At 33.0% G+C, this 24,658-nt stretch overlaps 1 protein-coding gene across 3 annotated transcripts in view; it reads left to right on the top strand.

Moving 5' to 3' along the window:
* The window catches only part of LOC142333690 (uncharacterized), a 492,609-nt gene that overhangs the window by 325,781 nt on the left and 142,170 nt on the right, over window positions 1-24,658 (top strand). For all 3 annotated transcript variants that reach the window (XM_075381116.1, XM_075381117.1, XM_075381115.1), the window contains exon 4: window positions 7,987-8,107. In XM_075381116.1, the coding sequence (XP_075237231.1) occupies window positions 7,987-8,107 (121 nt within the window). The remainder of the gene's footprint in view (window positions 1-7,986; window positions 8,108-24,658) is intronic.

Genomic DNA, 24,658 nt, shown 5'->3' with positions numbered 1-24,658 from the left:
TTTATCGCCACTAGATTCAGAATACCCTATATTTCATAAAGAAATTTATATCTTTATATTTTACATACTGGATAAATGTTAAGGGGTAGTAAATGGTTTACGATATATCTTTAGATGATACCGGAACAATTCTTGGACTACAAATGTTTTTGTTGACATTATACTAAAATTATACTTAACTAATTAATGTAGGGATACCGGTACGCAACCCGGTTCCCATTTTTAAATTATCTTTTTATTTTATTACCAGAAAGATAAAATTTTGTTAAGAATTGCTTTATATATATATATATATATATAAATCTGGTGGTTTCTGTGTGTCTGCTACTCTTTCACGCAAAAACTGCTTCCAATTGAGCTCAAATTTTGCATCACATTTATATTTCGAAAGAAAATAGGATCCGTTACGAAATGTTTCACCATTTTAAGATGGTGGCTTGCGATAACAACCGGATTATGTTCCTTACCTACGTTTAACTTTACTATGGCCAAATCGTTGGTCAAATTGAATTCAAAAACCTTTTGCTGTATTTGAAATTAAATATTCTGTAAAAAAGGTCTTTGTGTTTTTAGATGTCTCTTTTGATTATCGATTAAAGTATCTTTAACGGTGAGACGGTGTACGCGATATTCCTTTAGACTAATCCCATTCGATTCAACCGCCTCCAGTTTCCACTTAAAATCGCTTTTTCAATAATAATAAATAAGTCAAAAGGGCAGTCTTTTCAAGAGGCCTGTCTCCACTCGGGAGAATCAATGGTTCTCACGCGGGCAACTGTATGTGGCTTGCTCTAGAATCTTCTGCGGGAACCATCTGTGTAAGCAGAATGTACCGCGAAGTTCTCCCGGGACTAATGAAAAATTTCATATAAACATACGGCCTAAAATGCTAACAGCAGTATAGAAACCTCAACCTTTGCGTCCGTGGCTCTTGGTGGATATGACGCAGCAGTTGAGGTTTTTTTTCACGAGAGCTGATCGATCGATCCCTCAGCCAATCATAGAGCAGCATTCTGATCACGTGACTAAGTCTATTACGTTTCGGTGTATTGGACAGTTCCTTAATTAAATTCGATTTTTTCTAGCTGCGCTTTGTTTTATTAAAATTATCTTACGTCATTTTGTTCATAATTAAATTCTCTACAAGTTTTGTTAAAAGGTTTTACGTGTTTATTACCATTTAACAAATTTATCGACGTCAAACATAAAAAACAGATTTTTCCCCAATTTATTGATTTTCACCCCAGATTTCTCAAAAAGTACAGTATATAAGGTTCTGGAGACGTATTTAATCTATTTTTCAGGTTAAATTCGTAAAAAATACTAATTCTTCTCCATAATTAACCTCCTAAAAATTTCATTACTACAACCTCCTCATGGTGTTTGTCGGCTAACGGGAAGACTGTGAAAAATATGTTTTTACTCTACGAAGGACGGGTAACCGGTTATTAAGAACCATTTTAGGTAGATTTCATAAGAAAGCTACCTATTGTAATAGGAACCGTGATTCGACTTAAGGAAAATTTCGACATATCTTCACGTTTCATATCCCCCAGACCGCAAAGCCATCGTCAGCTCAAAAGTTTATATATATCTATATATACGAGTACATTTCAAACTGCCGTAATTTTGCGCCAAAAAGTTTCAAATTAGTTCCTGAAATAACTCGACCCAAAATCGCGGTAGAGTTCATTAATGGAAATGGGGTGGCTTTTTCGAAAAAAAAAATATCGTTATAACTTTCTTATTAAATAAAATATCGAATTCGTTTAAATTTCCTGCTATTCTTCGGGTAAGGTCCTAAAACCTATATAAGTAAAGTTTTTTGATGTCACCAACCACTGGTTCACGGGGTGGAAGAAATGGGGTTTTGAAGACAAAAAAATTATATCTCCTTTAATAGGCAAAGTACCGCATCGGTTTAAAGTGGTCGTTAATTCTATACACATTACTTAAAACTTTTGTCTGAAAAAATTCTTGATATGATCAACCCTTATAGCAAGGATGTCCAAAAACAAAAAACAAAAAAAAAACAGAAAGAAATTGCTATAACTTTCTTAAGTAAAATATCGAATTCAATTAAAGTTCTTACTATTATTTGGATAAGAGTCTAAAACTTATCTAAGTAAAGTTTTTTGGTATCACCAACCATTGGCCCAGGAGGTGGAAAAAACAGCTTTTGAAGACAACAATCATACCTAAATAGACACAGTATCGAATCGGTTTAAAATGGCCGTTAGTCCTCTAAACATTACCTAAAACTTGTCTGAAACAATTTTTGGTATGACCATTATGGCAAGGGATGACCAAAATGGTGGAATTGTAAGTTTGGGCTTGCCGTTTGTTAACATGTAAAACTTTTTTCACATGCAACCATTGTCGTATTGAGTAGATTTGAAGTTTTTCTTAAGTTTAAGGAGGAAATTTTTTTATTCCCTCCTTAGCACCGGTGAAATCTTTTTTTTTTTTTTATTAATTATTTTAATTTTATTATATTGATTTATTAATAATAATTAACCTGCGATTGTAAAAAAAATTTACAATAAATAAAATTCAATAATAACAATAAAAAAAAAATATGAAAAAAATCAGAAGTTGTTAGTGAAATAAAATTTTATATACTTTTCATTAAAAAAAAAAAAAAGGAAATGAAGTCGGATTCGAACCGACGTACCTTCCCCTTATAAGAGCTAAATATTTCATTAATTAAAATTTTATTTGGCTATAACTCTGGAACCGATGAAAATAAGTACGACTTATCGTTGAAAAGCTCATAATGAGAGTGATTACGCAGTTAAGAAAAACTCCAGTATCCAAATGCTTTGGATTTCGAGGTTTTTTGAACAATTTTGGTGTTCAAAATAGTTGATTACAGAAATTACGTCTTTTATAGCCGGATGTATTTTTTTCGGTCAGAACTTCGTAAATCGAAGATTGTGCAGTATAAAAGACAACTGTGACTCGATGAAGGTCGTTTGTCTTCATTTTTCGTCAAATTTTTCAATCAAATCATACGTTTCACTGACGGCCATGCGTTACGTTTGTTTGCCCATCTGAAACGAACGGCACTACCGTCTTAATTTAGCGTCGCTCGTAATACTCGGCCGGTAAACGTCACAAATTTTTCAGTGAATTTCAGCGGCAGAATTGTTGTTTGCCATCAAAAACCGGATTATTTTATTCCTGGTACTTCACGTTCGGAGAGATCTCGAATCGTAGCAAATATCATAAACGAAGGAATGTAAACGACCGACAACAAAGCAACCAAACTGTTGTCGCCAATAGGTGACTGTTAATCGAAATAACTGAGCTACGCAAGCGCCATCTGCTTAAATCACGTAAACGGGCGGGAAATTCAAAACGGACCTTACTCTAAAAAACGCCTGATATATAAATATATAAAAATGAATTTTATACGAGGTCTTTTTTTATAATAACCGTTCTTTACAGGAATGAATTAAGATATCGACAGAAAATCATGTTACTTTTTTATAATTATGTTGAATTTATTTTTGAAAAAAAAATATGGCTCTTTACTTAATTTTTTTACGCGAAGTTACTGGGATCTTTATTAAAAAAAAAAAAAAATTGAATCTATAATCGTACATATATTAATTAAAAAGAGAAAAAGATCAGCATAATAAAATAGTAAAAGTAGCGCGTGTCAAACGACGTAACGCCGCTACCCGTGAACAATTAGACATTTTGTATTCGTATATAACGTATATATAACGTTCGTATAACGTATATATTATTCCTATATATATATATATGTTATATACTTTAACCTTTACGTACAGATTTATTAAATTATAATATGTAGTTTGAAAGATTGCAACTAGATTGCGGTACTGGCGTAATGCTGTCTATTTAAAACCTAATGTCAACGTAATAAGACATCGCCCTTTTATCTATATACAGTATTTCTTGTTTTTCTTACTTCTGTCAACTTTTAAAACTTTTGCTTATTATCTTTCTCTCTCTCTCTCTCTAGATATACTACATTTAATTATTATTTTTTTATATTTATTAATTCTTTTATGTTAATAATACTTATAGGTATATCTTTTCCGCTCATTTGTAATGTCAGATTAACCTTCTTGTTTGTTATTGTATTAGATTAAATAGAAAGATTGCACGGAATCGGCAAATTATTAATTTTATTTTCACGGTTATGTTTCATTATATTTATTATTTATTTTGTTTTTTAATCGACCGGGAGAAATGTTTTAATTTTTCCCCCTGACAACTTGAATTTAACGTACTTTCAAATATTATCTAATAAATAAATTAATTTGTATTTTTTTTTTATGTCAATAAACTAGTGAACTGATCTGATCCTATTTAGGCAAATATGTCCGAGGATGAATGATATAAATTACACTTTAATTTGAAATTAATTTATATTCTTACTGAAAAAAAAATTAATATTACCGTTTTAATTTAGAAATCAAATAAATTTTGACCTTTTTTTACGTAAATTAAAAATCTTTAAAATGTATAAATGTGTAGATTACGCGTATAATACATTACGCAGATCATGTCAGGAACGGGTAGATATGTTACTCCACGGAAAAAAAGCAATATTGCCCCAAAATTTGCACGGATGGATATTTATTTATCCATCCAGAAGTTACATCGGAAAACTCTGATAAAATCACTGTTTATTTAACCACCTTACTATAAAATACATACGGCGTGATCGAAGATGATTTTACTAAACTTTATACACATATTCCGCTAATTAAAATAACGAGAAAGTTCATATAAACATACGTCTAGAAATGACATTATTTTCTATTTAGTTGTTTATCTCAGATTTGAAATCCTACCAAACTAAACGGGATTTATATGCGTGTCTGTATGTCCGTCTCCCTTAACCTAACACCGGAATTTACCGATCACAAGCGGAAAATCCCGATTCGTTAGTACGTCTCGTGGTGGTCAAGCGGTATACTTTTTATATTATTATATATCTATTGAAGTTTTGGGAAAATTTAGTACTTTTTAACCGGTTCCGAATTTTCGAACGAAAATCGCAAATATCTCAAAAACGGTCGGTCCTAGCGCTAAAAATTTTTCCAACCCCCACCCTCTTCCAGTAGCTTTCGTTGGTAGCTGCCGGGCGCCGTTCGGAAATTGCGAGGGGTTACGACACTCGTCCGATTTTCACGATTCAAACGTCGTACGAACCAGCAGGTGGACCGCTAACTTTTTAATGCATCGTGTACATTCTTGATCGACCGGATCTTGGTTATCCGAAATTAAATTATTTCCTATGTTTTGATTGTACTCGCCCACCGTAAAACGTACCGATCCGATCTTTCGCTAAATACGTTCAAACCTGTAAGTTAGCGCAGCTTTTAAGTATAAACTTATGAAGACTAAATAGTAGAAAATAAAAATTTGTAAAAAAAATTATAACACCGATATTAAATTAAACGCATTAAAAGGTAAAAAAAAATTTAGGACGGTATCCCAGAATGGATTTGACAACAAGGTTTGATGGTGGTATGTAAGATTATGTGAAAGTCTTTAAATTAAAAATATGAAATTTTTGCCAATTTTTTCATATGACGAATGACGTAAAGAGCGGGGAGCTCATATCAAAGTACAAATCTTTGCTCCTCTTTTTATTCATTCTTTTTATCTTGTGATTATTTTCCTTCGTAAAATAATGAACTATAACCAAAAGGTTGGCACCGAAATGTACCGATCGGTAGCGAAGAATACCGATTCGTTGCTATCGATTTCTAGTTAAATTTGTAATTTAACTTTCGTTTTATCAATTTGCCGATGGTTTCTCGAGTTACATGAGCCGTGTGAGGCCGGACGTTGTTATAAAGCAGAATGATTGACTATAATCCAGGGCGTTTTTCAGTACTCGTGGCTTTATTTTGTAGATAAGCACGCTACGGTAGTATGCGTTGTTTGTTTTTCGCCGATCTAGAAAATCGATAAAAAACCGGAATTTTGCATCCCAAAAAATTATCATCGTGATTTTTCTACTGGTGGTCAGTTTCGAAACTTTTTCATGACAGATGAAGTCGTGTGCTTTCACTCTTTGTTTGGTCTTTTTGATTTCGTTTCCACGGTTTATCGCAAAATAGAATACTTCGCTGTCGTATCATTTATGTGAATATACCAAGTCTCGTCACGTTACGGTGACATCTGTCGATTTTCTTGAAACTTTCTTGCGCTTGTTTTACGAAACTCGAGCTTGGTGGTAACGCTACGAACCGAAGCGACACTTACGTTTTCGGTTTACTCTTAATTTTTCAACGTAATCCGAACTTTTTGGACGAGAGAGTCTATGCGAGTTTCAAGCGGCCGGAGTTGAGACTTCAGTTGGACGTCCCGAACGGAGCTTATCAGCAGTCATTGAAGTTCGACCGTCTTTAAATTTTACTACCAGCTCGTGTAAAAATTTCTGCTGTTCACACAACTTTGTCCGTATCGTTTGGATATGCGGTAGTAAATGTTATAGGCTTTTCACCTTCGGAAATCAAAACAAATCTTTTGATTTGAACATCGACTTTTCGTTACTTTTATTCGGTTTTAATATTGTTTTAATTTGGTTTAATATCGCTAACAATAACGTTCCAACGTGCAGCATCATAACAAATATCGCTTCTCATTTGTTCCGCTGAATTTTTTCGACCTTAAATTGAGCGTAATTCAGGAACCACTCGACCAATTTTCACCAAATTTTCACGTGCAAAATTTCAAATGTACTACTGTAGCATATCAAAATTTCAATGAAATTAATCTTGTAGTTTTGGAGAGTTCGAGTCACATTTTATACGTAGGCCTCTATATATGAAGGAAACACCGATTTAAGTAATGATATTTTCCGTACTTCTCATACCTCAAAACGTAAAGAAAATTCATTTTCAGCCCCCACTCCCTCCACGCAACCGAGAGCAAATACCTTACTTTCCTTCGAAAAGTCTGTTAAAACGGATCGCTTCATCCTCTCCAACTAATTCGCAAACTTCAAGAAGACTCGTCATACTAAAATCGAGTTTTGAGGTTATAAACAAAACGGTTTTACTCAAATAGTTGATCAAAAGTAATTTTAGGTTTACCGACTTATTGTTCTGAGAGTACCGTAACCCTGTTACCAACAGTTTTGTCTGCGCAGCTATTTTGTCTTTAATCGTTGAACGACGCTGGTAATTACCGAGAAAAATATTTTAAAATCCAACAAATCGGAGTCGAGATATTTTTTTTAGGTTTCCTGATAATTAATTTTGCTAAATTACAAATAAAAACTTAAAAGGTTTTAGAGAATTTAATTCTTGGAAGATTAACGTTATTAAAACCGATAAAAATCAATTAATTTAATAAATAGTTATTCTAAATTAAACACAAACAAAAATTTATTTAAATATTGCTGTAGAAACGATATACGTAGAGCGATTCACAAAGAATGTAACAACATTCAGAACACGTTCTGTTAGTGAAAATAAAGAAGAAAGTTTGTACAAACATAGGTTCGGAAACGCTCCGTCGGCTTGCGAAAAATTTCGCCCTGATTTCTAGGCCTTTGGTAAAAGTAAACCAGACTGTAATTCTCGGGATCCAAGTTAAGGGGTAAATTTAGCGATTTTATTTGAAATCTGATCTGAAAAATTATTTTTAAAAGAATAGCTTGCAGAACCGTATTTTTAATAGTTTTCGAGAAATTTGAGCGAAAAGACTAAAGATTTGAGTTGAAAAATACTATTTCATGTTTGGCGTAAAATAAATTTGTTAAACGGGTAATAAACACGAAAAAATTTTAAATAAAACTTGTAGAGTTTGATTCTGAGAAAAATGCTGTGATTGAAGTCAACAAAAATTTAATAAAAACGTAAGAATTTCGAATTTCTTAAAAACAAAAATCTTTAAATGCGGCAGATTTCAATAAGTATAAATATTTTAACCTGTATATATATATAAAGTAATACGTTTTTTGTATAATTGATTTTATTTTTTTTTTAGGCATGTGCCCCTCGCTACGTGTACTTTTCGTCTTCTGGTAGTAGAAGAGATCCAGTCGGTACTTGTTTTGTGGCAAGTAAAGATTTCTCTGATATTGCCGAATATCCACCTTGCAGAACACGTAAGTTTTATAAAAATTTACATATATATATTATATAGATGTACGCGGGTGTTGTTTTCTCCGACCAGTTTTCCAGCCCTGCTGGGTTTAGGTGTGTGTGGGCCTGCTTATGTGTATCGGCAAATGCAATTACTGCTAGTGGCTTGCCAAGCCTGACATAGTTGCAGATGTACTGCGATATACCGAGAAGTATAAATGCGCCTTTAAACATGTAATCTTGTACAGTCTCAGTCCGACCGTTCCTGGGATGTGCGGTTAATTGAACCCGACCGCTAAAGAACACCGGTATCCACGATCTAGCATTCAAATCCATATAAAAGCAACTGCCTTTACAGGGGATCGAACCTTAGAAGTCTCGACTTCGAAAATCAGCTGATTTTGCGATGACGAGTTTAACCGCTAGACCAACCCGGCGGGATATATATATTAATGAAAACCGTAAGACTATTTAGTTGGTATGTTGTATTTCGAAGATAAAATTATCTGGTGTTCTTTTAGATACCGTATTTTATTTGTTACCTGGATGGAAACCGTAAAAAATTCTGAAAGAAAAGTTAAATATGCATTATACGAAAAAACGTTTCAAATTTTATTTTAAATAGTTATTTCTCCTTAAAATCGTTTACTCAAATTTATTCGTATAGTATTAATAATCACAAAAATTTATCCTAACAAGATGTCGTACGACACCTTTTTCATGAAATTTTTATGTAATGAATATTTCATTTACTTCCTTTTTTGTTTGAAATATACACGCCGATCGTATAAATTAAAAAAGAAATAAATTTTACCCGAATGACGGTTAGTTTTATGTTTTTTTTATTTTTTGTGAAGAAGGGTAATAAATAGCTAAAATAAATTCATTCTGAAAGTTTCTTTAAAACAAAAAGCGTCCAGAAAAACAATATCGGTGTTTAAAGCGTTTTAAATTTGACTTACAATAATGAACACAGATAAAAATGAAGCATCTCTCGTCACGGGACGTACAGCCGACCGATACGAGAGTTCGTCCCACGCTATTTAACCCGCCTGTCTGGAATAATGGAAGCGACAACCGCTACGATTCTGCTCCTCGAATGTAGTATATAGCTAAGTAATGAAGGCGTATAAATTTATAAAGGAAAAAATCAAACGGGGTCAGATCGGTGATGACTTTGGAAGCCGCCGGAAATAAGCTCCATATCAAACGGAAGGGTAAACATCATTTCAAACGAACCCGTACAGAGTAATTTCAGCGAGCAGACGTACCATCTTTGTCGTCAAATAAAATTCCCCGGCCCGTACTTCAGTTGAGGAAATAGCCAAGTACGTAACGTATCCGAATACGCAACTCCTATCACGCTCGCCTCGGCGAAATAGAACGGCCCGTAAATCTGCCGTATGCGAGATATCGCGTAAAAACATTTAATTTTGCGGCCTCCCCTCCGCACTGTAAAGAGTTCTCGGGGGTTTTCTGACCATCAGATACGGATATAATGTACGTTAACTTTTACGCTAAGATTAAATTTTGACTCGTCGCTATACACATTACGATTCGCGGCAGCATTTCCGATCTCGAAGTCGGCTTGCACGATGCAGTCGACAGGCTTGAAAGCCTGTCGTAAATGTAAACATTGTGGACGTACTCGTATATGCAAGTGTTTCGTTAAAACGTTCCACGCTGTCATCACCGGCATCGCTAGTTTGCGACCGGCCTTCCGAACAGAATTTTTACGACCGCGCAGGAAACTATCGCTGACATTTTCAACATTTTCTTCGAACGTTATCCGTCGTTCCGTACTCTTCCTTCGCACAGACATCCGGTCTCGATTCAAATCGATTATGCCGTCGACGAAAGCTGTACTCGCTCGGGGGATCTCGCTTAAACTTTCTACAGAAAGCACATCGAACTGTAACTTGGCGTTCCCGTTTAGAGAACCTCAGGACACAGAAGATTTATCTCAGGATCGACCGAACGTTATATTTCAGAATCGGGGGTTATCGCGAAAAAACCGAAGTCGATTTTCTTTAGAGACATTTTAGAGTATATTTTATTAAAGCAAATTTGTCGCTTACAACGGTTTAAATATTTTATGAAAGTTTATGTTATATACGTAGAACTATCAAGAAACGTCTAAAATTATAAACCTCCTAATCTGAAATGCAGAAAAAATTTATTTAAGAACTTTGTTTTTCTTATTTTAGCCTTTATCGAAGGTGGTGTTAGATTTAGAGAAAACTTTACTTAAACGAATTTATTAAGCTTAACCTATATATGAATATTTTTAGAAATGTTTTTTTTTAATTTATTTTCCGACTCTAAAAAAATTCTTTTTTTTTTTTGTCTACCTCTTTTAATTTTTATTATTAATAGCCGCGAAAGTCGTGCAATAATTTTCGTTGCTTTTTTCTTTATTTTTGTTTATACAGCACATCCTGAAATTTATTCTTGTTTTTCATGAGACACTGTACATATATAAAGATTCAAAAGATGTATAAAGATATCTTCTCGTATAATAGTATCTGTATGTATTATTTATTATTATTATTATATATAATGTGACAGAAGTAGATTATCATTTTTCAATTCAAATGAAACGTTAACAATATATGACAAGGGCTTTTGTTAATTTTAAGAAATAATAAAGCTAATAATATATCCAATGTATAATAAAAAGAGGAAAAGAAATAATTATTAACAAAATGAAAAATAGAAAATAAAAAAGAAAACAGAAACCAAAATTAATTTAATTCACAAAGATTAATAACAATTCAGAATGACAGTGACAGCGCATACTCCATCAGTCATTCGCCCGTGAAACAGATTTTAAATTACGTATCATTATTATTATTATTATTACTGGTATTATTATTACTATTTTTATTACAATTATTATACGGTATTATGAATGATGACGGATTTTTTTTTTGTATACGCGTCTGTTCGTGTCTTATCAATGTGTGCGTGTACTTTTTTTTAATCATCACTTATTATATGTAATATTATTTCGGGTAAGTTTTACGCACAAAATAAAAATGCCGGCAATGAATCGCATATCATTCCGGGTTACACCGGTTAAGTAATGCGATTCAATCGTTTTAAATTCTGTATTTTAATAACAATAACCAAAATTATGAATTCCATTTTTAAAACGCTACAAAAAAGGAGGTTATGTATTCGACCCTTATTTTTTTACGTTTGTTCGCGCGTTACTTTTTTCCTATTAATCCGATCGAAATAAACCTCGTTGCGATCGATGCAGCTGCTTTTCGCGGTGGTACCGTGATCTTCAAAACGTTTTTTAGACGCAAAATCGGCCTAAAAATTGACATGAAATCGATATATTACGCATTAACATGACTTTTGAACCCTCAGCCGATCGTACGTTATGCGACCGGCATCCACGATTATTGACGTCAACCGGAATAACATAGTTTTCCCGTAGTTGCGGCTTCTCGTGAATCATCGATAGCGTTAATAATAGAAACCGTTTGTTTTTTTATATCGTATCGGTCGTAATACGATTATATTCATCGACTAATTTAACAGTGGAAAATATTCTTACGGCATTTCCATCTGCAAATTCGTCCGTTAACGGTACTCTCCTTCATTCGCAAAGCTTTTCCGATCGGCCGGTTGTAACTTCGCCGAAACGCAAGTTATTTAATAAGTCGATGAACTCCACGTCGTTTCTTCGTCTCGTGTTTATTGTTAGCTCGAGAATTGAAAACCGACGCCGAAATTTTATTTTCGCTTCGCGGCAAGGAGGTTAAACAAAACGCCGATGATTTTTGACAGGAGGCGGCTGCATTACATCACCGTAAGGCACATTAACTCCGCCGAATAACTTATCGTTATTAACGAGACGCAGAAAATTACGGAATAGTTATTAGAAAAAAAAAAAATGGTTAAACTGACGCCAAAATACACGACCGTACTTATGTTCTGCTTGAATGGCCCTATAGATGGCGTGTATAAAAATACGTAATAATCGCAAACTGAAAAGCGAAATAAATGAATTCCAGTGATGTATCGCTTTTTATGTAGTGTACGTTTAAGTGTAGTATTAAAGAAATATTTTTTATTATATCCAGAAATTAATTTTGTCGAAGCAGGCGTCGATTCAAAAAAGCGTAAGGAATTAATTATTTGGACGAAATTATTTCTTCTAACATTTTATGTAAGAAGAAATAGTAAAATGCGCTACATTTTAGCGCATTTTGTTGTGTCGGTTCCGTTTTTTTTCTTTAAATAGTTATTTTATATTTTTATGTAAAAAAAATATTTATATTTAATTAAACGATGCGTAAATAAATAAAAAGAAAACTCATTTCTATACTTACGGAGAACTTAATGAAAGTTGAACTACGGGATTATTGTTTTGTGTTCTTGAAAAATGAAAGAAAAATTTTTTTTTCATTTTGCGAACGGCCATACTCGAGGGGAAGCATCGAGTAAAATTAATTTTTAAGAAAACAATCACTAATTGGCGATTATAAATTTAAAACATCTGACGTGGGCACCTATTAAATTACGTATACACATTTGTTATTAATGAAATAAAATTTTACGTACTTTTAAAAAAAATGAAAAGTACATCAAGTTTTATTTCATTAATAACTTCCGATATTTTTTTTTGTTGTTATTATTGAATTACTATTTATTGTAATTTTTTTTTATCACAGATTAATTTATTAATAAATAAATATATTTAAAGTTACAAAAAACGAGATGAAGTCGGATTGGAACCGATGTGCCTTCCCCTTCTAAGATCCAAACATTTCATTAATTAAACTTTTATTTGACTGTAACTCTGGAACCGATGAAAATAAGTACCGTTTATGATATATTGTTCAAAAGCCGAGTTAAGAAGAAGTCCAAAATTCATTTTTTTTTTTAGTTTGGGCTTTTGTGGACATTTTTTGTCCAGTCGATTGCAATCAAAACGGGAGGTGCGCAACTAGATGTTACGACAGTCCTAAATCCAAAATTTCAACATCCTACGGGTAATCGGTCTTAAGTTATGCGAGATAGGTACTTACGTACGTACTTACAGACGTCACTCCGAAACTAGATTGGATTCAGGGACGGTCAAAATGGATATTTCCGTTGAAATCTGAAAACAGAAATTTTTCGCGATCACAATACTTTACTTCGTACAAGGAAGTAAAAAAACAACTTTTTAGGATCGTTAAAAATGCAAAGGTACAGCCGTAATTCTAGATAAACAAAAGTTGTAATAATCTAGGAAAGGGATGAAAAGTTTTGGCTAATTATTTTTTTTAATCAAGAAACACAAAAGAGTAACAGCTATCAAAAAATTAAGATTTTTACATTTTAAATGCAACGGTAAACCTAATTTTTACTTTTTTAATTCACGTACGAGATGGATTTAAATTTAAAATAAACTCTTAAAAAATAAAAAAAATATTTTTTGCTACCACAGACCATCGGGATGGAACGGAAAAGAAATCTTTATAGCGATTTGAATGATTATCGATGTGGAAAATATAGGTGAAAAAAACTGTTGTGAACACCCTTTGTGCCGCAAGATGTAACTATAAAAAGAAATACATATTAAATCGTTTTTTGGGGAGGGGAGAATATTAAATAAAAACGTTAGGTAATTTGCGATCTCAAAAAAAAAAACTTTTGTAAGAAAACGTTTTCGTTGAAGACAAAATTCAGAAAATCGGTCAAATTATGAATTAAGACATGAAAAAAAAACAGATAAACGGTGGAAAACAAATTTTCTACTATTACATAAAATATATTGTTTACAATTTGCCGTTAAAAGAATAAATGTGCAGTATTATTATGTTCGGTGTTAAACAAGACATAATTATGATAGGTTAGGTTAAATTCCGTTTAGTAAAGTTAGGTTCAGACGTTCAGTTTGCTTTACTTATTAGTTAAGGGCGGAAATTGTGCAGATGTTAACTGTATTATAAAATATAGGGTGTATTTCTGTCTGTTAGTTGTAGGCATGTACTAGGAAATGTAATATATAGAAAAGGGCAACCGTCGGTAGAGGGGGGTGACTGTGAACGATGAAAAGAAACAGATCTTTACCCTTCTCTTCTATCTTTTATCCGTCTCTCTCACACCGTCTCACGGTTTAATTTTTTTGTCATCATCATGTTTCCTTCTTCCTAAGTCACTACTATATATGAATGCGCGCTTGTCCGCATGTGTGTGCGCGTGTAGCAGTTGTTTAACAACCCTCCTAGTTTTTAGTGACGGTAGAATAGCTTCTGGTCTGTTGCATCAATATTACTTTGTTCCTTTTTTAAAACCGTACCCATTTTTTCTATTATCTCTTTTTTATCACGTTTCATTGACTACGATACGGTCCACTACTCGTCTATTTTATTTACTTTTATAATCGTTACATATATATATATATATATATATTTTCTTTTTTCCGTTTATTAGATTTTATTATATTAAATTACGTTCGATGAACTGTAGGATTATTTTCTTTGAAAAGCGTTCGTGTTAACAATAATTATAATAAATTTAATATAAGCATTTATGACCGGAGGTCCCGGATTCGAATCCCGGTCAGGCTTGGCATTCTTCATACGCTTTCTAATTTCATTTCCATATTCCACGTACAAGCTTCAAAGCCTCATTAACAAAAAAAAAAAACAACAAGTAAAAGTGTTGCAAAGGCTACGTAAGTAAATCGGGAAAATTTTAAACTAATATATTTAAATACAATTTTCTTTTAACGCGAATGATTCTAGTTTTCTGTTAAATAATACGTGTCATTTTATTTTATTTTCCCGATGAACATAACTAGAATGTGTATATTAAATCGTATTTAATCGTTAACATATTTTATATTTAATGATATTAAGTCGTGTTTGATGATCGTGTCAAAAATAGGGTGTCAGATTTTTTTTCTGCAAATCTTTACGATGTAACGGGCAATTGGCCCGTCTAGACAAAAAAACATATTTATGTGCGTAAGTATGTGTCGTATTGCTTTTTGCCTTGTCTCAGGATCGACCAAACCGATTTTCTTCAAATTTGGCCTAAATATTTCTACGTAAGAGGCATAGATCGTATTAATTTTTATTTTTAAGAATCGTTAACGGAGTATTTTCTTTAGAGATGTTTTAGAGAAACTTTTATTAAAGTAAATTTGTTACCTACACTGCAATATATAAATAATAAAAAAAAGGTTTTTCAAAAAATAAACCCCCACCTCTTAAAATTTAAATATACCGTCTTTCGCTCTACCTTCCTTCAATTTAAATATTATTCAAACAGTTTTGTGTATTTTACACATCATACATCGGGTTACCAAAAGTTTTTGTTTTAAACTTTATTCGAAAAGATGTTAGAGTTAAAGTAAACTTTCCTTGAGCAAATTTTTAACTTATAAACGAATATCTTTAGTAACATTTTTTTCTTTTATTTATTCCCCACCTGTAAAAAATATATATTCTGTTTTTTTTTTGTTTTTTGATTTTAACTCTTTTAAGTTTTATTATTAAAAAAAAATTTGTAGAATTTTTCTCTTCTCTTTAAGGGCGATTAAACTTTATGTGGTTTTGGTCCCTATAATATATGCCGGACCCAAAATAAAAAGCAATTTTTTTCATCGCTATCATAAATGTCAGTTTTATCTATACATACGTATAATAAAATGATAACTAGGGTCGTCCTTGTGCGCGTACACGCAAAAACTACTGGACAGATTTTAATATAATTTTGCAAATTTATACCGGGGAGGACTGATATATCCCTAATTAGAATTATCACGATATTCTTAATAAGAGTTAAGATATGAAAGATATTCATTAAAGAAAAAAATGAATCTTGTTACTTCATTTAATCCTTTTGTATTTCTGTTATAATGATAAAAGAAAAAGATCTCGGAGTGTAATTCTATATACTAGTCTATAAAAAATGTTTAAAATATTAAACCATTTTATTATTATTGTAATTCGCTTAAGTTAGCACGTTTGCCGAGAGTATCTCGGACCTCTGAAACGGCTGAAGTGCGTGATTCTCTGTTAGCTGCTGACTGAGAGCGCTACGCCCAGACTCGAGCTGTAGCTTCGTCTACAGCAAGAGCATATCGGAGTTTCTGCATTAAGAACGAGGGAATCCGTGGAGGGAAAAGAGCTTTTCAGGCTTTAATTGTTATTTATCATTATTATTCTCAAAATTATGACGATAAAGAACGCAGCGAGAGTCCAGACTTGCCGTCTGGAATGGCTAGTCGGATGGGCAAACGAAGCGAGCCCTGACCGGTTAGTTTTTTTAGTATTTTTAAACTTATCTTTATTTGTTAAAGATAGCTTCTTTATAAAAACAAAATTTTACTAAAATGTCCCCGTAGAGTAAGGAAGTCCCCGAAATCAAATTTTTTCATTTAAAATTTGGACATTGTGATTCTTAAATCTTTTTTTGGTAATCGTTATAACGAAAAAACGTCTCCATTGATACGGGGGGCTTTACCGAAAAAAGGTTTTAAAAAATTCTGAAAACATTTTGTTTTTACTTTGTATTTAAACGTTTATTATAAAATTAAAATAAGACTTTTAACGATTGAATTTCAAAGAAAGTTTTGCGACTTAAAAGCCGTGCAAGGTATTGATTGTATGACTTGACCGTTGTACACGGGAAAGTTATGTAATACTTTGCTAGCTTTTTTCAATACTTTGCCATTTTAGTTTTTTTTTTTAATAACGCTTCTCTAACTTTAACATCCTCTTCGATAAAGGCTAAAATAAGTAAAAGTAAATTCTCAAAAAAAGCTTTTCTGTTTTTTAGATTCGGGGTCTATAATTTAAAAACACGCTGGACATATCTCGCTTGATAGTTCTATATATAAAATAAAACTACTAAAAAATATTTAAACCGAAGGGAAATAGAGCAATTTAAATTTTATGAGGCGGGGATTGATTATTTGAAAATATTTTTGGATTATTTATATATGCGTTGTAGGTAAAAGTTGTCTCTGAAGAAAATTAAAATTGGTTTTTTCGCGATATCGCCCCACCACTAAACGAATTATATTTACCCTTTTTTTAGTTTTCTTATATTAACTTAGCAGACATTTTATAAAATCTAACTTTTAAAGTTATTTAAGTTTAACGGTATTTTTACGAACAAATTTTATCTGTTTTACAAAGAGAAGAGTAGTTTTTTAATAATTCCATTTCTCACTATTTATAAAAATTTTGTACGCGTTCAGTAATAAAATTATATTCACGCGTGTACCAAGTAAGATAATAAATCCGACGGATAAACAGTCGAAGGTTCGTAAACATTGAATCGAGTGAAAAAGGAAGGTTTTATGGGTAGTTTTACCCTCACCTACCCCTAAAAATAAAACGATTTTATTATTTCGTTTCCCCTCTACTTTTTATTACTTTATTTTATTTATTTTTCTTAGTCGTTTCACGTTTTTATTATTATTTCATTTTTACGACAACGTCAGTAATAATATTTTGTTTTTACTCGGTTTTATTATTTTTTTTAATACAATCCGGTAGTCGATTCTCTTTCAAACGTTTATCTTTATCTGTTTTTATTGGTTTATGCGTACACAGGATTATAAAGCATTCGTGCGTAACTTTAGCTCGTTTCCGATACGGAGTCGTACAAACAAATTTATTTCATTACCTGAATTAATAATTTCTCTCTTTCGACGAACGACTCGTCTTGGAGATTCCATTTCGGTAAAACTTGATCGAGTCTTTAGCGCAAAAACCGGTTTTTGAAATACAAACCGTTTTTGTTTAAAATCGAAAAGCACGTCCCGATTTCAAAGTATTATAAATAAATATTAAATTAAAAATATATTTCATAATAAAAGAGATAAATTATATACCGTTAAAAACTTCACCTACCAAGTTGTTCGTAATGCTCTATAGGCTTTCCATCGGCTGCACGAATAACATAAAGACGACAGCTGAATTCTTGAGATGTTTCTGTAACTGCGATCCTGGTTTTCAGTTCATCAAAATCAGCAGGTAACGGTGGAACGTAAAGGCTTTGTTTCACATATCCCCGCGTGAAAAAGTCACAAGGTGTAACGTTTGGGTGTCGAGATTACAATGCCAAATCTTGGGCTTCCGTACGCCCATCCAGCGTCGAAGCGATGTTTCATTTAAAACCGTCTAAGTCGGTTGCGCCGATGAAACTGAAAAATGGATTCTTCAGAATCTTAATTTAGTTGCGGAGAAAGCTAGTTCTGCACCATCTAGTGATAAGAATGCCGTTTTACTGTGCTTCCTTCCAAAAACAAACAACCGTACATTTTTGTAAACGAAATTAAAGAAAAAACCATTAACTTTGGGTGGATCTCGTTCTCGTTGTACTATCTCATGCGGATTCTTAAGTCCCCGCTTAAATCTAATGTTACTTCATAGCTGAAAATTACCCGCGGTAACAACCTATCGACTAATAACTTATCAAGAAAATCTTTTCGCTTTCTTTTGTCACTTACAACGAACAGCTTGTACCGGTTGTAATCGGTACAGTCTAAAATGTCTCTCTATGGTATGTGTTCTGACACACCCAAACAGTCGTATCAATTACCTTAAGTTCTCGGCTAGCGCAATCGGATATTTTCGGGCTTCACTGAATTCGTTATATAAAATAACGATAATAAAAATAAAAACGAATAATTATATAAAATAATTCGTTATATTCGGGCACCTTTTGAATTCGTTATATATTTTCTTCTGAAGCGCTCGGTCGCCCTAAACTCTTCTCTTATATAAACACGCCGATTCTTCAAATCGTATCCTGAAACGGACGCTGAAGCGTTATAACGGACTCTGTCTTGCAAAATTGTAGAACACAAACCGCCTTCTGTCTCACGGACGCCATGTTGTTTACTGCTGAGTTTAGGGTATATATGACCGCTAATATTGCAATTTGGCGGGCGGTATTTGAAATTCTCGGACAAGCACTTTCAAACGGTACAAATATATCATTCGCTGACCATATACATATATATATAATCACCGGTCACTATATATAGCGTCCCAGGAGGTTTGGCCAAATTTAAGGGAATGATTCAGAAAATAAAATAAGCAAAAAGCTTCATATGGCAAATGCCATATCCGCCTCATTTTTTCGCTATCTGTCTTTTTTTTCAATAAAGATTTACATGTTAAGAATAGATTGAGATATTTTAATGATATTTAATGAACAATGCGCCCGACAACAATTTTGTATAAGATAAGTTTGAAATTTTTATTTTGAAAATTCGAAAAACGGGGAACATTTAAATGTTTTAATCTTATATTAGTTTTATGGAATTAAGTTTTTAGATAATTTCAAATCTGTTGATAAACAGCTGGAATTATTAAAGAGTATGCCAAAAATTAAACAGTTCTGAGTCTTTTACTCGCTAATAATAGAAATGATTATTAATCATTTTTATTTCAATTAATGAAGGATGTTTAAACCAAAACTGAAGGAGAACGATCTTAGGGTATACTCAGTTTAATAACAAATATTGCACTTTTTTTACGATTGCCTTTTTATTTTATTTTTTTTTTTTTTAAGAACAAATTGAGGGTTTTTTAATGAAATTTGTGAGTGTGGGTGCGCGGATAATATTCTTTATTTCTTACAGAATTTTTACAAACCATAGTTGTTTCCTACATCGACGTTTTAGCATGGTAATATGAAATAGAGATTGTTTAGCGTTTGAAACACGCCATGCTTGACCGGGATTCGAATCCGCAACCTTCCGGTTAAAGATTTCTCGATTAAGGTTTGAGACGCTACACACCCGCTACAGAAATCAGCGGAATGATATGTTGTTCTGTTTTGTTCTCTTAGTTTTATGTAAATAAAAATACTACTTTAGGGGGATTTTCTAGTAGATAATTTTAATTTTGTACATTATTTATAATAAACCGTTTTTTTTTTATTAGTAAAGGATTCGTAGCTATTCCAGATTGTTTTTTTTTTTGTTGAGTTATTTATTCGTTAATTTTCAAAATTCTTTGATAATCTGTAATCTGGGGTTTTAAACTAGTCAGACATTTCCTCCCCTCTAGCAGTGACGTATAGCTGGGAATTATATTGTTTTTTTTTTTTTTTTGTTTATCAACCGAAATGTTATTGGGTAGTATTTTTTCTGTTTCCATTTAAATACCTTAAAATATTTAAAAAAACAAAGAAATGGTTTTGTCATAGTCTAAGGATCATTGAGAAATTTAATTAGCGTATTAAAGAATAATCATGTTTCTAATTTTTTCTACTTTGTCGGATCTTTTATTTTTATTTATTTTTTTTCATTTTTGTAAAATTGACTTGAAAAATACCAAACATTTACGATGTAGGCTTTATTATTCTTGAAATAATTTGCCTGTTATACTTTTTCCTTTTTTAATGCGATTTTATAATTTTAAAGGAAGGAATAGCTTCCGTTCTTTTACGGTTAAATTTTTCGCCTGACACTCGTTTATCGTCTATTTTATTTGGAATTCGTTCTCCGTAAAATAGTAACCCGATTTATTTTAAAACGTTAAAAGTTAAAGCGTATGATTTTCATAAGTAATAGTAATTCGTCGTTAAATACGTTCAACGGCTAATTATACAGCGCTACAACAACATTTAAAATCGGCTTTAACTTACAGTAGTTGGAAATGAATCCCGTGAACATCCAGCCGTACCTGCACGCTTTTCTTCTTTTTCTCAAAGACTCTCACAACTCGATCGTGCGGAAAATTGTCGGTGAAATCGCGAAAAGCGGTTTGAACTTTCTAGAAACTTTGTGGGTTTCCTCGATTAAAATTATTATAGGAATAGGATTTCATTTACGTCATGTAGGTTGTCGTAGACCGTAAACGCGAGTTCTGGGAATGCACTTACCCTGATAAACGGGACCGCGATTCGATATAAAAAACACAGTCCAAAATATCGTCAGAATTGTCCGCTAAAAACCGTTTTAACTATTGACGGTATTGAATTCACTTTGAACAATTCGCGATCGATAACTCTTTTGCGAACCGTTTTTATTTTATACGGGATGAGACTGAGCTTTTCATCGTTCGCTTTATGTGCAGTCGCTACATCGATGTTTTTATGATCGACCAACTTTTGTAGGATTACGTCGCATAGCGTATTGTTTAACGATATATTTTGCAGTTTTTCTTCATCGAGAATCGACGTCTACCGCTTCGTTCGTAGATCTTTATCTATCCCGTTTCCTTAAATTTCTCAATCGGCGATCTTACTCTGACTCGATTAGGAACCGGTGTACCTGGAAATCTTAACGTAAAACTGGTCTTTCAGTACATCGGTCTATGTGTATTCACCGTGCACACGGAAGACGTGTTCGGCGAGAAATATTTCCTACTGTAACGTTAAAACCGTTCTGAGCGCACTCGTAAAGACACTCAAAGAAGACGAAACGCACAATAAACAACAATACCTTCTCGTTTCAAGGTCACCGCTGAACCGGCTTGCGGAAGCAAACTGTATACCGCACAATATTATCCAAGTTTTGCAGAAAATTATACTCGCAGCGCACGTAGTAAAATCCATCAACGTAATTATAAAATCGTATATTAAATCGTGTCCGGAAAGCCTGGAAACGGCTTAATTATAGAAAACTAAGTGCGACTCGGTTACCAAAATAAATGCAGTCGATTGCTGTATCGAAGAAACGTCTCTGAGTCGTGTTTAAAATAATAACGGATCTTGGATCCGTTATATCGAATTCAACTTGATTCTTTTAAACGACATGACGGTTATATTGCACGTGATTTCAATGTAGATACGAACAGGAAACACTTTAAGGAAAACCGCATCCGTAGCTTCATCCGTGTTTTAGATATTGACCGTTAAATCGTCCAGATCGGTGTAAAACGGCCATCGCATCGTGTAACATTACGATGCTGGAAACGATTCTGCAAACCGTTTTCCAGAGACTTAAATCTGGTGATCGTCGAGGCCATTCGATTTGTCCTCTCCTACCGATCCGTCTTACTGGGAAAATATCATTCGAGAAAGCGCGAACTCGAAGAGAATAGCGGGTAGCAGTTTCATTTTGCTGAACTATGAATCGTTAAAATTATGTCCGAAATAATTTTCAGCGGCTGGAATAATTTGATTTCGAAACGCACCTTAGAAATAAAACAACTCTCTATTAAATTTCTTTCGATTACAAACTACCCGATTCCGAAGCCGATACAATGCCAGCCTAAACATTAATCTTTTCAGGATGCTGGTGTCAGCGATTATCTTATTGACATTTCCATCGGCAGAAAAGTAGCCTCTTCTGAAAAGACAATATTGTTATGAATTTCGGGTTCTCGATAATCCTGTTCGTCATAATTTCACAAAATTCAATACGCCCAATAAATCATCCTGCAATAATTCTTAATGAAGCTGAAGTTTGTAAGCCTTTATATGGTTTTTAGTCAAGAGTATAGTTTTCTTTGACTTTAGTTTTCAAATTCACTGTTTAATTAGAAAAATATTTATATATATAAGAGGAGTGTTCCGTGACGTATTCTTGTCATATTTATATATGACAATATATGACATATAATATATATATATAAATGAATGTTTGTTTGTTTATTCCGTATGCATTCCTCTACCATTCATTTGATTGCAATGAAACTGGTGAGTTGTTCTGCGCACGCCCGCGAAGGTTTTTGAATTAGTTTCCACCCGGTAGGTGGGGCTGGGGTCGAGATATTTCGAAAAAATTTATTTATGAACCGATCGGGCTAATATTCAGAATACGCGTTACTTATACGGAAAGAAATACCTCTGCAAAAACGGGTCCGCTACATGGCGCTGGACTTGAGATATTTGGAAAAATTGCTTTTATGAAAAGGCTCATATTCAGAATATATATTAACTAATATATATATCTTTTACGTAACTACGTGAAAGAAATATTTTTAAGAAAAATGGCAAATGGGAAATCGGAAGAAAGAAAAAAAGGGAAAAGGTGAGAAGAAGGGAAAAAGTGATAAAGGGAAAGGTTAAACAAGTTCCGTAACGTTCAGTTTTTATCGTTCATTTAATCTATCTCTTATGTCCTGACCGATTCACCGACTCGTAATCAACGTACAACAAAACTATTATAAGTAGAGACTTGAAATTTTCAGGATACCTTCGTGTCTAAGTAGACGTGCTCTAAGAAAGGATTTTGTGAAACTTTGATTTTAAGGGATTCAAATCGATAAAAAACTAAATTTCGTGTTTACAGCGCTATCTGTTGGACGTAAAAGCAACATACGCTCTACTAAATATTTTACAATTCCATTGCGATGTTTCCGATATGTGTGTCCGCCGCTATAGATTAAAAAACTGCTGGACCGATTTACGCGCGGGGTAAAGGGGTGAAAGGGAAAAATCTAAAATGGTAAAAGTGAAAAAGGGGAAATGGAAAAAAGAAAAAGGGGGAAACGGGGGAAAGGAAATGGGGGAAGACGAAGGGGATTAATTAAAATTAAATAAAATAATATTAAATTAAATTTAAAATAAATAAATAATTAAATTAAAATGGAATTAAGAAATTACATTTTGCAAAGCAAATAGTTGAAAATATCAGATGCAGAAAAATTGGATCAATTCATTACATCTGTCAAATAAGTAATATTAATACATCGTGTGCGCGCGCAAGAGCATCAGAAGTGTGTGAGTGCTCCAGAAGAGTGCCGTTAAATTTTACAGCTGTATTTCTCTGTTTAAAACAATGAAAAAATTCATAATAAACATGCGTCCGCAAAAGGCTTTGTTTTTAAATTAGGAATAACAAAGATCTGCTTAGCGGTAAAATAAACCTATACCGAAATTCATCGAAAACCAACTGGAATCGAAAACCGGGGAAGAAGGGAAAAAGGGAAAAATCGAAAAAGGGAAGAAAGGCAAAATGGAAAAAAGAAAAAAAGGGAAAACGGGAAAAGAACATGGAAAGGGAAAAGAGAAAACATAAAATAGGAAAGAGGAAGGGGGAAGGGGAAAGGGAAATGGGGGAAGAGGAAGGGAAAGTAAAGTAAGAGAAACGGGAAAAGGAAAAGGAAAGGGAGAAAACGGGAAGGGAGAGCGAAGCGAGCCATGACCCTCTGATCGTGACCGGAAGAGCAAGTAACCATAGAGCACGGACGAAGCCGCGATGGGGATGCTAGATTTGGGATTGTAATACATTTTTTGTTTATATTTTTTGGACTTTAATATTGAACTACTTTAATTCGTTCATAAAATGGATCGGTCTAACAAACATTGTTCAATTTTCTTACCTTCCTTTTTTGTTTTCCTTTATTTAAGTTTACGGCAATAATTCAGTGTTAATCGTGTATTCCTTCAGTGTTTTTCATAAAAATGTTCATTTACCGTTTTATCAGGATTTAATGAAAATGTAAATATAATATTGTCGATTAAATATTTTTTATTTATAAAAAAATAAGTTTGCTATTAAAAAAGCATCATTATGTTTTATATATACGCGTATATCAGCGTATTATATATACGCTGGTGTATATATATATATATATATATATATATATATATATATATATATATATATACTGAGATGTAGGAATGGCGAAGCATTGGTCAACTAG

This window comes from Lycorma delicatula, chromosome 13 (assembly GCF_047948215.1).
Source record: "Lycorma delicatula isolate Av1 chromosome 13, ASM4794821v1, whole genome shotgun sequence".
In the NCBI taxonomy this organism is placed as follows: domain Eukaryota; kingdom Metazoa; phylum Arthropoda; class Insecta; order Hemiptera; family Fulgoridae; genus Lycorma; species Lycorma delicatula.
The sequence above is the reverse complement of the archived record's forward strand: the minus strand, read 5'-3'. Positions and strand labels throughout refer to the sequence as shown.